Source organism: Pleurodeles waltl, chromosome 10 (genome assembly GCF_031143425.1).
Source record: "Pleurodeles waltl isolate 20211129_DDA chromosome 10, aPleWal1.hap1.20221129, whole genome shotgun sequence".
Taxonomy (NCBI): Eukaryota; Metazoa; Chordata; class Amphibia; order Caudata; family Salamandridae; genus Pleurodeles; species Pleurodeles waltl.
In genome coordinates, this window is record NC_090449.1 from 117791878 (window position 1) to 117807842 (window position 15965).

The 15965-nt window shown below is 47.2% G+C and overlaps 1 protein-coding gene across 3 annotated transcripts in view; it reads right to left on the minus strand.

The window, feature by feature from the left end:
• The window catches only part of MAD1L1 (mitotic arrest deficient 1 like 1), a 1860878-nt gene that overhangs the window by 1799349 nt on the left and 45564 nt on the right, over positions 1-15965 (minus strand). For all 3 annotated transcript variants that reach the window (XM_069209930.1, XM_069209931.1, XM_069209929.1), the window contains one exon: positions 12957-13136. In XM_069209930.1, the coding sequence (XP_069066031.1) occupies positions 12957-13136 (180 nt within the window). The remainder of the gene's footprint in view (positions 1-12956; positions 13137-15965) is intronic.

A 15965-nucleotide genomic window follows, 5' to 3' on the forward strand; every position in this document is an offset into this window, starting at 1 on the left:
GTTGCTGGCCCCATGGGGAGAGTGCCTTTGTCACTCTGAGGCCAGTAACAAAGCCTGCACTGGGTGGAGATGCTAACACCTCTCCCAGGCAGGAATTGTCACACCTGGCGGTGAGCCTCAAAGGCTCACCTCCTTTGTGCCAACCCAGCAGGACACTCCAGCTAGTGGAGTTGCCCGCCCCCTCCGGCCCGGCCCCCACTTTTGGCGGCAAGGCCGGGGAAAATAATGAGAATAACAAGGAGGAGTCACTGGCCAGTCAGGACAGCCCCTAAGGTGTCCTGAGCTGAGGTGACTCTAACTTTTAGAAATCCTCCATCTTGCAGATGGAGGATTCCCCCAATAGGGTTAGGATTGTGACCCCCTCCCCTTGGGAGGAGGCACAAAGAGGGTGTACCCACCCTCAGGGCTAGTAGCCATTGGCTACTAACCCCCCAGACCTAAACACGCCCTTAAATTTAGTATTTAAGGGCTACCCTGAACCCTAGAAAATTAGATTCCTGCAACTACAAGAAGAAGGACTGCCCAGCTGAAAACCCCTGCAGCGGAAGACCAGAAGACGACAACTGCCTTGGCTCCAGAAACTCACCGGCCTGTCTCCTGCCTTCCAAAGATCCTGCTCCAGCGACGCCTTCCAAAGGGACCAGCGACCTCGACATCCTCTGAGGACTGCCCCGGCTTCGAAAAGACAAGAAACTCCCGAGGACAGCGGACCTGCTCCAAGAAAAGCTGCAACTTTGTTTCCAGCAGCTTTAAAGAACCCTGCAAGCTCCCCGCAAGAAGCGTGAGACTTGCAACACTGCACCCGGCGACCCCGACTCGGCTGGTGGCGATCCAACACCTCAGGAGGGACCCCAGGACTACTCTAATACTGTGAGTACCAAAACCTGTCCCCCCTGAGCCCCCACAGCGCCGCCTGCAGAGGGAATCCCGAGGCTTCCCCTGACCGCGACTCTTTGAACCTAAAGTCCCGACGCCTGGGAGAGACCCTGCACCCGCAGCCCCCAGGACCTGAAGGACCGGACTTTCACTGGAGAAGCGACCCCCAGGAGTCCCTCTCCCTTGCCCAAGTGGAGGTTTCCCCGAGGAATCCCCCCCTTGCCTGCCTGCAGCGCTGAAGAGATCCCGAGATCTCTCATAGACTAACATTGCGAACCCGACGTTTGTTTCTACACTGCACCCGGCCGCCCCCGCGCCGCTGAGGGTGAAATTTCTGTGTGGACCTGTGTCCCCCCCGGTGCCCTACAAAACCCCCCTGGTCTGCCCTCCGAAGACGCGGGTACTTACCTGCAAGCAGACCGGAACCGGGGCACCCCCTTCTCTCCATTCTAGCCTATGTGTTTTGGGCACCACTTTGAACTCTGCACCTGACCGGCCCTGAGCTGCTGGTGTGGTGACTTTGGGGTTGCTCTGAACCCCCAACGGTGGGCTACCTTGGACCAAGAACTAAGCCCTGTAAGTGTCTTACTTACCTGGTTAACCTAACAAATACTTACCTCCCCTAGGAACTGTGAAAATTGCACTAAGTGTCCACTTTTAAAACAGCTATTTGTGAATAACTTGAAAAGTATACATGCAATTTTGATGATTTGAAGTTCCTAAAGTACTTACCTGCAATACCTTTCGAATGAGATATTACATGTAGAATTTGAACCTGTGGTTCTTAAAATAAACTAAGAAAAGATATTTTTCTATATAACAACCTATTGGCTGGATTTGTCTCTGAGTGTGTGTACCTCATTTATTGTCTATGTGTATGTACAACAAATGCTTAACACTACTCCTTGGATAAGCCTACTGCTCGACCACACTACCACAAAATAGAGCATTAGTATTATCTATTTTTACCACTATTTTACCTCTAAGGGGAACCCTTGGACTCTGTGCATGCTATTCCTTACTTTGAAATAGCACATACAGAGCCAACTTCCTACAATCATATATACTTTTTACATAAAACACAATAAGCTGTTTTAAAAGTGGACACTTTTCACAGTTCCTGGGGGAGGTAAAGTATTGTTAGGTTTCACAGGTAAGTAAGTCACTTACAGGTTTCAGTTTTTGGACCAAGGTAGCCCACCGTTGGGGGTTCAGAGCAACCTCAAAGTTACCACACCAGCAGCTCAGGGCCGGTCAGGTGCAGAGGTCAAAGAGGTGCCCAAAACACATAGGCTTCAATGGAGAGAAGGGGGTGCCCCGGTTCCAGTCTGCCAGCAGGTAAGTACCCGCGTCTTCGGAGGGCAGACCAGGGGGGTTTTGTAGGGCACCGGGGGGGGGACACAAGTCAGCACAAAAAGTACACCCTCAGCAGCGCGGGGCGGCCGGGTGCAGTGAGCAAACACGCGTCGGGTTTTCAATGGTTTTCAATGAGAGACCAAGGGGGTCTCTTCAGCGGTGCAGGCAGGCAAGGGGGGGGGCTCCTCGGGGTAGCCACCACCGGGGCAAGGGAGAGGGCCTCCTGGGGGTCACTCCTGCACAGAAGTTCCGTTCCTTCAGGTGCTGGGGGCTGCGGGTGCAGGGTCTTTTCCAGCCGTCGGGACTTTAGGTTCAGGCAGTCGCGGTCAGGGGGAGCCTCGGGATTCCCTCTGCAGGCGTCGCTGTGGGGGCTCAGGGTGGACAACTTTGGTTACTCACGGACTCGGAGTCGCCGGAGGGTCCTCCCTGAGGTGTTGGTTCTCCACCAGTCGAGTCAGGGTCGCCGGGTGCAGTGTTGCAAGTCTCACGCTTCTTGCGGGGAGTTGCAGGGGGTCTTTAAATCTGCTCCTTGAAACAAAGTTGCAGTTCTTTTGGAGCAGTGCCGCTGTCCTCTGGAGTTTCTTGTCTTTCTTGAAGCAGGGCAGTCCTCAGAGGATTCAGAGGTCGCTGGTCCCTTGGAAAGCCTCGCTGGAGCAGGTTTCTTTGGAAGGCAGGAGACAGGCCGGTAAGTCTGGGGCCAAAGCAGTTGGTGTCTTCTGTTCTTCCTCTGCAGGGGTTTTTCAGCTCAGCAGTCTTCTTCTTCTGGTAGTTTCAGGAATCTAAATTCTTAGGTTCAGGGGAGCCCTTAAATACTAAATTTAAGGGCGTGTTTAGGTCTGGGGGCTTAGTAGCCAATGGCTACTAGCCCTGAGGGTGGGTACACCCTCTTTGTGCCTCCTCCCAAGGGGAGGGGGGCACATCCCTATTCCTATTGGGGGAATCCTCCATCTGCAAGATGGAGGATTTCTAAAAGTCAGAGTCACCTCAGCTCAGGACACCTTAGGGGCTGTCCTGACTGGCCAGTGACTCCTCCTTGTTTTTCTCATTATCTCTCCTGGACTTGCCGCCAAAAGTGGGGGCTGGGTCCAGGAGGCGGGCATCTCCACTAGCTGGAGTGCCCTGGGGCATGGTAACACGAAGCTTGAGCCTTTGAAGCTCACTGCTAGGTGTTACAGTTCCTGCAGGGGGGAGGTGTGAAGCACCTCCACCAAGAGCAGGCTTTGTTTCTGTCCTCAGAGAGCACAAAGGCTCTCACCGCATGAGGTCAGAAACTCGTCTCTCAGCAGCAGGCTGGCACAGACCAGTCAGTCCTGCACTGAACAATTGGGTAAAATACAGGGGGCATCTCTAAGAGGCCCTCTGTGTGCATTTTTTAATAAATCCAACACTGGCATCAGTGTGGGTTTATTATTCTGAGAAGTTTGATACTAAACTTCCCAGTATTCAGTGTAGCCATTATGGAGCTGTGGAGTTCGTTTTTGACAGACTCCCAGCCCATATACTCTTATGGCTACCCTGCACTTACAATGTCTAAGGTTTTGCTTAGACACTGTAGGGGCATAGTGCTCATGCACCTATGCCCTCACCTGTGGTATAGTGCACCCTGCCTTAGGGCTGTAAGGCCTGCTAGAGGGGTGACTTACCTATGCCACAGGCAGTGTGAGGTTGGCATGACACCCTGAGGGGAGTGCCATGTCGACTTAGTCATTTTCTCCCCACCAGCACACACAAGCTGGCAAGCAGTGTGTCTGTGCTGAGTGAGGGGTCCCTAGGGTTGCATAAGACATTCTGCAGCCCTTAGAGACCTTCCCTGGCATCAGGGCCCTTGGTACCAGGGGTACCAGTTACAAGGGACTTACCTAGGTGCCAGGGTTGTGCCAATTGTGGAAACAATGGTACATTTTAGATGAAAGAACACTGGTGCTGGGGCCTGGTTAGCAGGGTCCCAGCACACTTCTCAGTCAAGTCAGCATCAGTATCGGGCAAAAAGTGGGGGGTAACTGCAACAGGGAGCCATTTCTTTACAGGCCCCATCCCTAGTCTTCATCTTCTGAAGCCCTGCAACTAGAAGATGACGCAGACCAGCTACCTCTTAAAAGCCTCAAGAGGACTGCTTGCACAACCAGAGGACCAAGAACTCCCGTGGACAGCGGCTCTGTCCAGAAAGAAACTCTAAGGACTCCAGAACCCACCTGGATCCGTGAATCCTGCCCACTCTGCACCCAACTCCCACAGCCCATGTCCGGGCGGTCCTACCAACTAGAGCTGGTCCCCAGGTGATTCCGACCTAGTGTCCACCCTGGGTTGACCCCTCCTGTCCAACACAACAATGCCGCGACAGATCTGGACGGAGATTCCAAACAAAAAGGTACCCATGCACTCGAGCCCCCTGGCCTTGGGGAATCCAACCTTCGATACAGCAAAGTCCAGCAGGCAGCCCTCTTCCTTGTCCAGTCTCTTCACCTGCAGCATCTTTGTGTCCCCCTGGGTCCTCTTATGGGAAAGCATTGGGAGCCGACACTTTGTTTGCGCCCTGCACCTGTGAGTGAGTGAGTGAGTGAGTGTGTGTGTGTGTGTGTGTGTGTGTGACCGACCGACCGACCGCACCCTTGGTTCTCCTCCGAACCCACCCAGGTCTCTCCTCCGAAGACACGGGTACTTACCTGCAAGCAGGCCTGATTCCAAGTGACCCCAATCTCCATTGAGCCCATGTTAAATCAACCTCAAATTTGACCTCTTCACCCGGCCGGCCAAGTGTTGCTATTGGTGAGTGTTTGGGGTTACCTTGAACCCCAACCTGCGGACATCCTAACCCCCGGAAACTGGAACTGTAAGTCTTGTGCTTACCTCAAAATCTGTGCTAACTTTTCTTCCTCCTAGAACAGTTTCTGAAAATTGCAGTCTCAACTTTTAAAACAGATTATTGCTATTTATTTGAAAACCATATAACTTTCCAATTTGAAACAAAGATACATATGTTGGATACTTACTTGCAAATGTACTTACCTGCAACCTGAATCTTGTGGTTCTAGAAATAAAGTAACAAAATATAGGTTTGCTATACAAAAACAATTGGCCTGGAGTTAGGCACTGAGTGTGTGCTTCTTTTATTGCCCGTGTGTGTACAAAAAAATGCTTTGCACTACCCTCTGATAAACCTAACTGCTCAACCACACTACCACAAAAGAGAGCATTAGTATTATCTACTTTAGCCTCTGTTAAGCCTCTGGGGAAACCCTGGACTCTGGGCACACTATATCGCATTTGATATAGCATATACAGACCAGTTTCAAACACAACCCAATGCAAGTCTTAGATTAATTGTGGAATGCACCCAGAGGGAACCTTAGAGGTACCTCCCCTCCCCCTCCCCCCTGAAACCTACTAGTCCTCTAGTGTGCTGGCTGAATGGTACCGACCAGCCTGCCACCACAGACATGTTTCTGATCCACTGCAGGTAAGAGCCAGTGCTCTCAGAGGCCAGAAACAATGCCTGCTCTGGAGTAAGGCTAGTAAATCTGTATACCAAGGCCAGGTATTTCGAAGTCCCTTCCACCTTTGATATGCAACCCTGGCTCCTCCCAGACCTGGAAGAGGTAACCCCCTGCCCGGAGGCCCAGTTGGCACCAGGACAGGAGGGAAATTAGCTACTCGGGAAGGTGTGCTGCACTACCAGGCTAGTCACACCCTAGGGAGGGCAGCCTGATGGGCTCCACGATGGAAGGTTTCCACCATCTTGTTTTTGGTGGAACTAGGAATTTTGGGACTGGGTTAGGCTCACTCCAAACAGGAAGTGATCATACAGGGGGTCGTCACCCCAGAATTGAGTAGCCCACTGGCTACTACCCTACACTCCCCTAAATTCAGTATTTAGTTGCCCCCCCGAGACTAGGACATCAGAATTGTGTCGCTACAAAGAGAAGGACAAGGAAGAGCCAAAGACGCAAGAACTTAGGACTGGCTGAGGGCTTGGCGCAAAATCCTGCCTGCCCACTCCTATCCCGACAATTACAAAGACTGGACTCGTCCTGCAGCTGTGCATCCACCCAGAGCCGTGGAGGACTGCCAGCACTTCCTCCCCGAGTCAGCATTTGCCTTCCCTGCACCAGCAGACACCAACTGCGACTAATCGGTTCTCAGTTTTGCTGACCATTCAGTCCACCAAGGGAGTAGCTTTTCTGGAGGAGGATCCCAATTGTCCAGGACTGCAGCCCCATCGACCTAGCCTGACTTCAAGACGTTGAGCCTGCCCAGTGCCTCCCTGCCAGCCCTACCACTACCAGCTGCCAAAACCAAGGCTTGTTTAGTGTCCAACCAGACACCAAACCGCCAAGACCGACCTACAAACGAGGGATGTCGGCATCAATGAGGCCAACCCTGAGAGTGGTTTGGCCGCCTTGTTCTCCCCCATCTCCAGGTACACTTCAAGAAATGAGAGCCTTTTAACACCAGGAACCAATCTGACAAAACACCTCTGCACCCAAGCTCCCCAGCCTGGCCTCGAGAGAAATGACCCTGGCTCTGCGGATCGGAGACTCTTAAGAACTGAGTGCCTGCGTTGGTTCAGCCGGATTGGTTACCCAGTCCCCACTTGCAGGCCTTTTCTTAAAAGGTACTGCTCCCATTGACTTTCCTGTGTAGCATCCGAGGCTATCACCACTAGGAGCACCTCTGCACCCGGACAAACCATGGTAGGTAACCCGACACTGCTGGTGGTTCAAGAGCACTTGGCCCCTATTTACTTTAAGTCCAGAAGAACACTCCTAAAAGTCGACTGCAAGTGACCCTGAGCAGTGTATATTTTCCCCACAGGTTAACATTGACTCTGTGTGTTCAACAAATGCTTCGCACTACCCTTTGATAAGCCTAACTGCTCACTCACACTACCACAAAAGAGAATTTAGGGTCATTATTTTTAAACCTTGTGAGCCAATAATGGTCGGCTGGACTCTCTGCATAGTTTCCCTTTTCATTGGTACACTACATAGATAGCCAGCTTCCTACACTGGACAAGAGATTTGTCAGCAAAATACCTGTATCACACATGTAAAGAAACAGCACCTTTATCTACAATGCCTGTTTGAGTCCCCAGATTGATCAATTCAGCAACACCCAGCCCTCGCTAGGAATTCTATGTCAGGACCCGGAGACGAGGATTAGGCTTTACTTTCTCCACTGTATTCTCCAGCAGCCATTAACTTTATGCAGATGAGTATGTCCTGTTAGCAATACATTTATTGTGTTACAATCTTGCGGCTATACGGAGTATGAGAGTCCTCTTTTCTGCTGTGGTATATGCTGCTTTAAGTTTATATTGTTGATTCTGTGCGTGTCCGGCTTATTGCTTTATACTGTCCAGCGCGGCCGTGGGAACGTTCTGAACGCTCCTTTCGCAGCCACTCTCCCTCTTGCAGGATCTAGTGCGTGATGTGGGCCACCGATCGCTAGGTGGTGGCAGTGCACTATTATCAACGCACTCCACAGGTCCAGCCAGCCAGGGTGTTAATTTCACTCGCTTGTCAGAGTGAAACACGTCCAGCTGCATTTCGCTGTGGGTGGAGGGGGAGTTCCTGTGGAAAATAAGAGCCTCCTGGGGCGTAAGACTTTCTGATTCAGGTGTTTTAATGGGACAAGTCCAAGGCGGCACACCAAGCTCGTTAAGAGAGGGCGTTATTCCCAGGGCCTACATTCATCAATTCCCCTAGGGAATACTAAAATACCTTCTGGGCTTTATCCCAGTTAATACCAGCCACTCTAACTTACCTTTGGACTTACTTTCCTTAGCACTAGCCTCAATATCCCTGAGCTAAATGCTCCCATGGAAGGTTCTGAAGACACAGAGGCCTATATTGAGGAGGGTGTTAATTACCTTAATATTGAAGAAGAATTTTGCCAAGTCATGGACGCTTCCATATTCAAAGTGGTTACCCAATTAATGGCAGCCTTGGAGAAGAAAAATCCGCAGTTACTGTTGCAATGCTAAAAAAAAACTCAAATCAAGGGAAGATACTTCTCGGGCAAAGACCTCTAAACCTCCAGGGCAGCTAGCTGATCCCAAACCAGATAGTAAGTGCAAGCGTACAGAGGACATAAGGGTCAATCTAGATGCCTTTGAGTGCCTCAAAAAATCTGTGCAACTCCTTTCTGAACCCCTCCCCCATCACCTCCAGCGATCCCTTGCCCCCGTCCTTACCCCACTGACCCTGGAGACGGGGATGACTCTCCCAACACCTTTGATGGGGATGGGGGCCCTAGTAGGTCTTGGCATCCGACTGGAAAAACAAGCGTGTCCCATGATGGTCCCTCGGGGGACCCAGTTCCCCGGATCACGACTGATATGTTGAACCCAGATGACCTTCTACATCCGTGCTCCGCAGAATGGGGTCCAGTTGGGATCAAAGTGGCCTTGTATATAGCAGGCAGACTATTAGTGAGGAACTGTATGCTGGCTGAATGCCCTAGACCCTCTTTGGAAGGTAAGGTGGCCCTCACCCCCCGAATATAGACGTTAAAATGGCCACCTTCCTTGCAAAATTTGTTCACAACTCCAAAAAGGGTGCAGGCCATTTCTGGCACTCTTGTCAGGACAAACCCTTGGATGGAGAGGACCCTTATCTAAAATACTGGATATGACGGCGGGTGCCAAGGCATCTAGCTCCCAAGTCTCCCCAGATACCCTGTATAACTGGGCTCAAAGAGCCATCGTCTTCCTCTGAAATGCCAACTGTGAGATCTCGACAGTGCAGCGCAGATCTCTTTTGATCAAAGTAGATCCAAAATTGGGTGATCTAGCGACTTTGGAAGAGGGGCCCGTAGCCCACGGTAATCTGTTTGGGGACCCATTTATTCAGGAGCTGGGCAAGTTTGTGAACACGTTCCAATCCCTTGACAAAGCCCAAATCTCTATTAGGAAGATGTTTACACCCAGTGTTTTTGCCGGTCGTAGTAGGGGCGCGCTTGACCAGCCACACCTTCATCTAAGCCTCCGCTAGAGGAACAGACTCCCACAGAGGACAATGCAAGATCCCTCCAGATTCGGAAATTTCTATCCCACAAGGAGCTACCCATGCCGCCGGGGCACTAGAGGCAGTTTCAGAGATTCCAGCAGCTAAAATAATCCCAAAGGTGAAAGTACAAAATTGAGAAGGGCTATTGCTGGGGGGGCGTTTGCCACAAGGAGCACTTAGGTCTGATTGAACCCATAGCCTCACTATAGCCCAAATACCTCCTCGACCAACAAGGTGCATTTCTCCTGACTAAGTGTTAGACCGTGTTCTTCCAGCTTTCTTAATACTAGGCGCAAGGTGAAAAACATTGGCAGCGGATGCCAGTCCAAACGGCAAGCAAGTGAATTGAAATGTCCCTTCTGAAGTTATGAATGTGGTAAGTGATTTCGAGTTTTCATGTAACCTTATTTGATGATATGCGCGCCATAAATCCAGTTAAAAAAAATATTTCTTATCCTTCACCAAAGTAAGCAACTCAATTATATTGGGAAGCGGAAATACATCAACTACAATATTCAGGTTGACAGAGCGCATGCCAACACAAAACCTTAGACGACCATCCGCCTTCTTAGTGATAACCACAGGCGATACCCACTCTGAAGCCTCAACAGGCTCAATGACTCCATCTTCCAACATCTCTGCCAAAAGTTTCTTTACACCCTCACGAACTGACAGTGGCACATGCCTTAGTTTATGCTGCACTGGAGCAGCATCCAACTTCATTTTAACTTCATGAACGTACCCTTTAAGGGACCCCAATTCCTTGCCAAACACATTTTTCACTTCAGTTAAGACTTTTCCCAGAGTGAGTTTGTCTACCACAAGTACCTGATTAAGGGATCTGGGGTTTAATATAATATTCAGGTCAAACTGGTGCATCCAACCCAGGATTGCGGGTCCCTCCCTAGATACAGAATTAAGCATAGATTGGAGTGGAGTTCTCTTATTCCTTTTTTATAAACTTGTAAGATGGCCGCCGTAGAATGCTCCCAAAACCACGTCCACAACGGCAGTCACCACTTGGCTCTCAGCGATCCAGTCGTCCAGAGAAATCAGGCAGTGAAGCCTGTCACGAAGCGTCCAGCCAACCCAGGATGTGTATGAGACACCTCGTCACCAAACATGTTGTGAATAAACATCAAAAGTACCAGTAGCTTCGATGGTAAGTTTATTCATCAAAACACACAACCCGGCATTATGCTCCCGCTCCGACTCCTCCAACCGCCAGTAATCAAATTCTCCCCCCCCCTCACTGCTCGCGACTAATAATGCATGGAACCCTCACATGGAGCCCTCATGCATCATAACATGGTACCAAGTAGAAAACCCCTTCAGATCTGGCTCGAACGTTCTGGAATTATTGCCTGGAAAACGAGATCTCAGTTCCGGCAGAACATGTCTGGGGGAGGTCCAATCAAGTGGCAGATCAGCAATCCAGGCACTGGACTGATTCCAGTTAGTGGAAACTACACCCGAGTATGTTTCATCAGATCCAGGATCATTGAGGACAGTTCTCCATAGAACTCTTTGCCTCTCACCTGGCCCTCCAACTGGGCATATACTGCAGTTGGTGTCTGGATCCTAATACAATGGCAACAGATGCGTTTCTCCAGAATTGGAGCAAGGAGCCGGGTTATGCGTTTCCATCATTCGTAATGATAATTAGATTAATTTACTCAAGTCTGGTGACAGCGGGCAGACTTAGTGGTGATCACTACTCTTTGGAGGTCTCAGGTCTGGTTTCCTGCTCAGATGGAACTTTCTTGGGATTTTCCAATCCCTCTTCCCCTATTTCAGGATCTACTCCAGGATCCCCAAGACAACCATCATCACCTGTCTTAGCGGGATCGCTTTGTCACATCGCTTGGAAGATTATCAGGAACGTTGGAAAGTTCCAGGCATTTCACGAGAGGCTGCATCTCTACTCGCCAAAGCCTGGGCAGACAGTACAAATAAGAGATATCATTCTGCATGGCCACAATGGCTGGGTTGGTGTCTTCAACAACTGGATCCCTTGGGGGCAGATATCCAGATTTTGAATTTCTTGGTAGCTTTGGCCTCTGATGGTCTAGCCTACAGATCAATCAATACGTTACGATCGGCTATTTTGGCTGGTCATTTGCTGATAGATGGCCATCCGGTGGAGGAGCATCCTTTGGTCTGCAAGCTCCTGAGGGGCATTAGGTTATCAACACCACTCAAACCTAGTTATTCCACCCCTTGTGGGACATGAACAAGGTTTTGAACCTTTTCAAGTCATGGCCTGCGAATAAATATTTGTCCCGAAAACAACTGTCGGCAAAGTTAGCCACTCTTTTGTGCCCGATTTCTTGCTGGAAAGTTTCAGATGTAAGGGCTCTGGATATTAAAAAGGTAGAGTATTTACACCCAAAACTGGTTTCTTTTTGTATTTCTCGAAGAACCAAGAGTAATTCAAAATTTGTGTCATATCCTGCATTCCCAGACATTCCAAAACTATGGGTGGTTAAGGCAATTAAAGCTTACAAGTCTATGACAGACGAATTACGCCCTCCAGGGGAAAGGCAATTGTTGATAGCCTCGCAAAGCAGTTTCTTCCCCTACTATTGCCAGTTGAGTCAGACGGACTACGCAGGAGGCTAGTATTGATATTTTCTGATCTAGAGCTCACTCCGCACAAGGAGACAGGGTATCTAAAGCTTTTTCTTTGGGTGTAAGATAAGAGGACCTCCTCAATGCAGCAGATTGGTTTTCGGATTCTACTTTTAAAATATTTTACTTTAATTCAGTCTCGAATTTGGCAACCTTAGTGGTGAGAAAGCTTTAAACTAACCTAACCCTCGCTTCTGGGTCCTGACTTAGAATGAAAAATTTCCTAGCTATCATAACAAAAAGTTTCAATTGTATTGAAGATACGGACGTGAAGATTAGCCCACCCTTTCTCCTAACATGGTTAGGATGCGCACCCATCAAGGTATGACAGTTTTCTTCATATCACAATCCTTTCAATGTATAAATTCAGGTATATAGTTGTCTTCAAGGTTGTTCAATTACATAGACATATATAATCAACTGTTATTATTGGTTGAAGTTGGAGTCCTAGCCATATGATTCCAGAATCTTATGTTATGACTTTATTCGTAGGGACGGAATCCACTAAACTAGATTAACACAGGAATCTTGGCTGTGTCGAAGGAAGAAAGAGAATTATAGACGGTCTACAGTGAACAATATCGGAGATGCAGAACTCTGATTGGATGGACAGTTGTCTTTTCTTTTCCCAAGGTCTTATGGGAAATGTGGTTTACTGTTATCTGCATAAAGTTAATGGCTGCTGGCAAATAAACTGGCGAAAGTAAAGCCTAATCCTTGCCTCTGTGTCTTTAATAGAATTGAAACTTTCCGTTAAGATAGCTAGGAAATTTGTTATTGTGCCATAAGCTACTGGAATGAACACAGTACCACAAACTGAGCAATGAAGTTCAGTAGATCATGGTAAACAATCAGGGGCACCTTTAATGTAATGGTCCATGCTACAAGAGGGCATTTTAGATAGGCCTGGTATTCATTGTTTGCTACCAATCCCCCACATTTTAGACATAGTTGGGAAGGTTCCCACAAAATAAGGAACCCTCACAGATACAATATATTGACAGGCTATACTTCAACAAAATGATTCAAAATCAGTAAGACTAGTGACTCCCTCATGACTTCAACCTCTTAAGGCACAACCTTTACCTTGTTAGCTTCAGACAGTTTACTCTCCTTCTCCATCAGCTTCTTGCTCTGTGCCTCCATGCTCTTCTTGAAAGTCTTATTCATCTCAATCTGTTCGACCAGCTTATTCTTGGCTTCAGTTTCTTTGTCCTGCAGTTGCTTTATACGATTGAGCAGATCCTGGTTACGATCTGCCTCTCGCTGAAAAAGGTTAAAAAAGCAGAGCACTAAGTGAAGGAGGTAACTCAAGACAACTGCTAGACGACTCAGTCGTGTAGAGGCCTAGGAAATGCCTTTTGAGCAAACCTTGGTTTCCTGGTCTGCAGATGCAATTAGAGGGAACAGAGAGATTGTCACTTTTAAAAATATCAGGAAAGATTTTTTTAGAGCAAGACACCAGATTCTAAAACCAAAGTCATATATTAAAGGGTTATATTTATTGTTTTGAGCATGATACAGTATACCCTGGGGATCTTGCATTGCAGTACTCCCAACATAGCTGAGAAATACTTTGTATTTGTCATGAATCGTTGATTGTGAGGTGCAGGGAGTGGAGGTGCACATATTATAGTTTGACATCTCTCATCTCTAACTTTATTGCTTATGGTTTTCCCTTTGTATTTGTTGAGAGGTTGGCTAAAAGTAATACCATTGTGTTATAAAAAAAATAGTTTATTACATTAAGTGGAAATTGACGTTGACAGGGAGATGGGGGAAAACTTTAAACCTATTACCCACTCTTACAGTAGCGGCCATAACTAAAAAAGGCTATTCATATAACCAAAACCCAAGCCAAAATTTATTTTGGGGAAGTGTGGTGCCCTGTAAAAGAAAAATCTCATATTTTGTATAAAAGGCAGGACCCACACTCACCAATTGATAGCATCACAGTGGATTGTAAAGAGGGTCCAACGTATGAGACTGTAATGTAACCCCCCCCAAACATTTCAGCCACCTCAGCAGAGCTCAAGCAGCCTTGATGAAAGAGATGATTGGTTTTAAACTGCTAGTTATGGCGATGTAGCAGAATATTTTAAATTTGCAGTAACTGCACATTGCGAAGACCATTTGTGCAACATCATTCGTCAATATAAAGAAAATGAACCCACACCCATAGCCCCCACCCAGCACATATTACCAAGCAAAGTTAACCAGAGCGACCTCGACAACAGGCTTGGGATCTGGTTGCGCTTAGTCAGTTACAAATATTGCAATCCAATTTGAAGCAAACGAGAATAATCATGTTGCATCCTATAGCAGTGGACAAAATATGCAACCTTTGAGACCCCCTCTTTCCTCCCAAGAGGCATTTAGCCGACTACACTGCATCGCGTAAACAAACAATGCTGCAGATGGTGAAATAGCCTGGCAGGGTGGCAAGAGGGAGCACCCTTCATAAAGGGGCAAACAGCAGAGGCAGAGGGTGGTACCCTCCCTTTAAAAACAAAAAAAACATGGGTTGCAGTCCACTAGTTTATAAGAAAAAAAACAAAAAATAAACAAGATGCCTGACTTTCTTCCATAGAGCTGCAAGAAACAAAAAGGTATGCAAGCGTAGCAAACACAACAACAGCAGGATAAATACCCATACTCTAGAGTCCACCAGTTCCCTGGTGAAATATCTGAAATGTGGTCTATTGCCAACAATTGGTCATCTTTGATGTGCTCCATTTACGAAGGTGCCCCACAGCTATGGAAAGATCAACTTAAATCTCTTTAATCCCTAATGAATAAAGTGACAGATCGGAGTTGCAGGATCAGATTCAACCACTCCTTTGTAAGTGGTTATATAGTCACAAATGAGAGCACTGTTTGTGATTTAAGTAAAGTTCCCATCCACTGGCAACAAAATTTGATGAAGTCAGTGCTTGTTATGGATGCCATAGCTAGTGGTCTGATTAATACGGGTTCCGGTAGCTACTTAAAGAGCCATTCTAAGGTCTGTATGAAAGCATTTATGCAAAAGCTACATCTAATGCGGGTGCACAATTTGATTCCAGTAAAAGGCAGGCATCCCAAGCTAAAAACCAAGGAAGTTCCCCTAAAAAAAAAAAAAGAAAAAAAAAAAAAGCCTTACAAATGTATCATTAATTATTGTTCTATTAATGTTTGCAGGTGAGGGTCTAAGACTGCGCTTCTGCCTGCTATTGTAGAATCAGAGTAACGAGACGGTATTCAATTCCCTGTACAGTTTTAAAATGTCTTTGAGAATAGTTTGCTACTAATTAGATAAACACAGACTGGTTTGAACACTTCTAGATCAACAAGCAGTTTTAACAAGGGTTCTGGCTCAATTGTAAGACAAATTATTGGAATATTGCTAGATTGGCTAGAAATCTGGGTGATCTGGATTGATAGCACTACCTTAGAATTGTTTAACTGTTCAAAAAAGAGCTACTCTTGCCATGTTTCCAAGAGAACAACACTATGGCTGTTTCCTTATAGTGGAATCAAAGAGTGGTAAACAGAAACCTTCAGAGGGCTGTTGAATATGCAGTACAGACTGTTGACTAACAATACACAATTTAAGTCTTGTAAACAGGCACTTATGAAAAAAGAAAATAGCGTAGTTGCATTTCACTAGACTGGATTTGTTTGGGCCAGTGGAGCGTTAATAATTACATCTTTAAGCATTGTAAAAATACCAGTTTAAGAAGTCAAAGTGGACCATCAGGCAGGCCTACTGACCACAAAGGTTTTTCATATTTTAAGAATAAGAACTTGACCACTTTTGGGAAGAACGTGCAGTTCTATATTTTTAAAAAAAAAAAAAAAAAAAAAAAGAAAAAAAAAAAACCTTAAGTACTGTACCAGGGTGCTTAAAGAAGAAAAATGTCACCCCTTCCTTTGGTGATCCCAACATACATCACTACAGGTTAAGCTATCTGGCCAGTCTTTCAGTAGGTGTCATCTCATCTAGTTGTTTGGTGCCTCAAAAGAATCAACTCAAATTCTCCAAATGACATGCCCAAACATCCAGTTAACTGAAAAACTGGAGGGTAACGCAACACAATATCAAGGTCAAGTAAT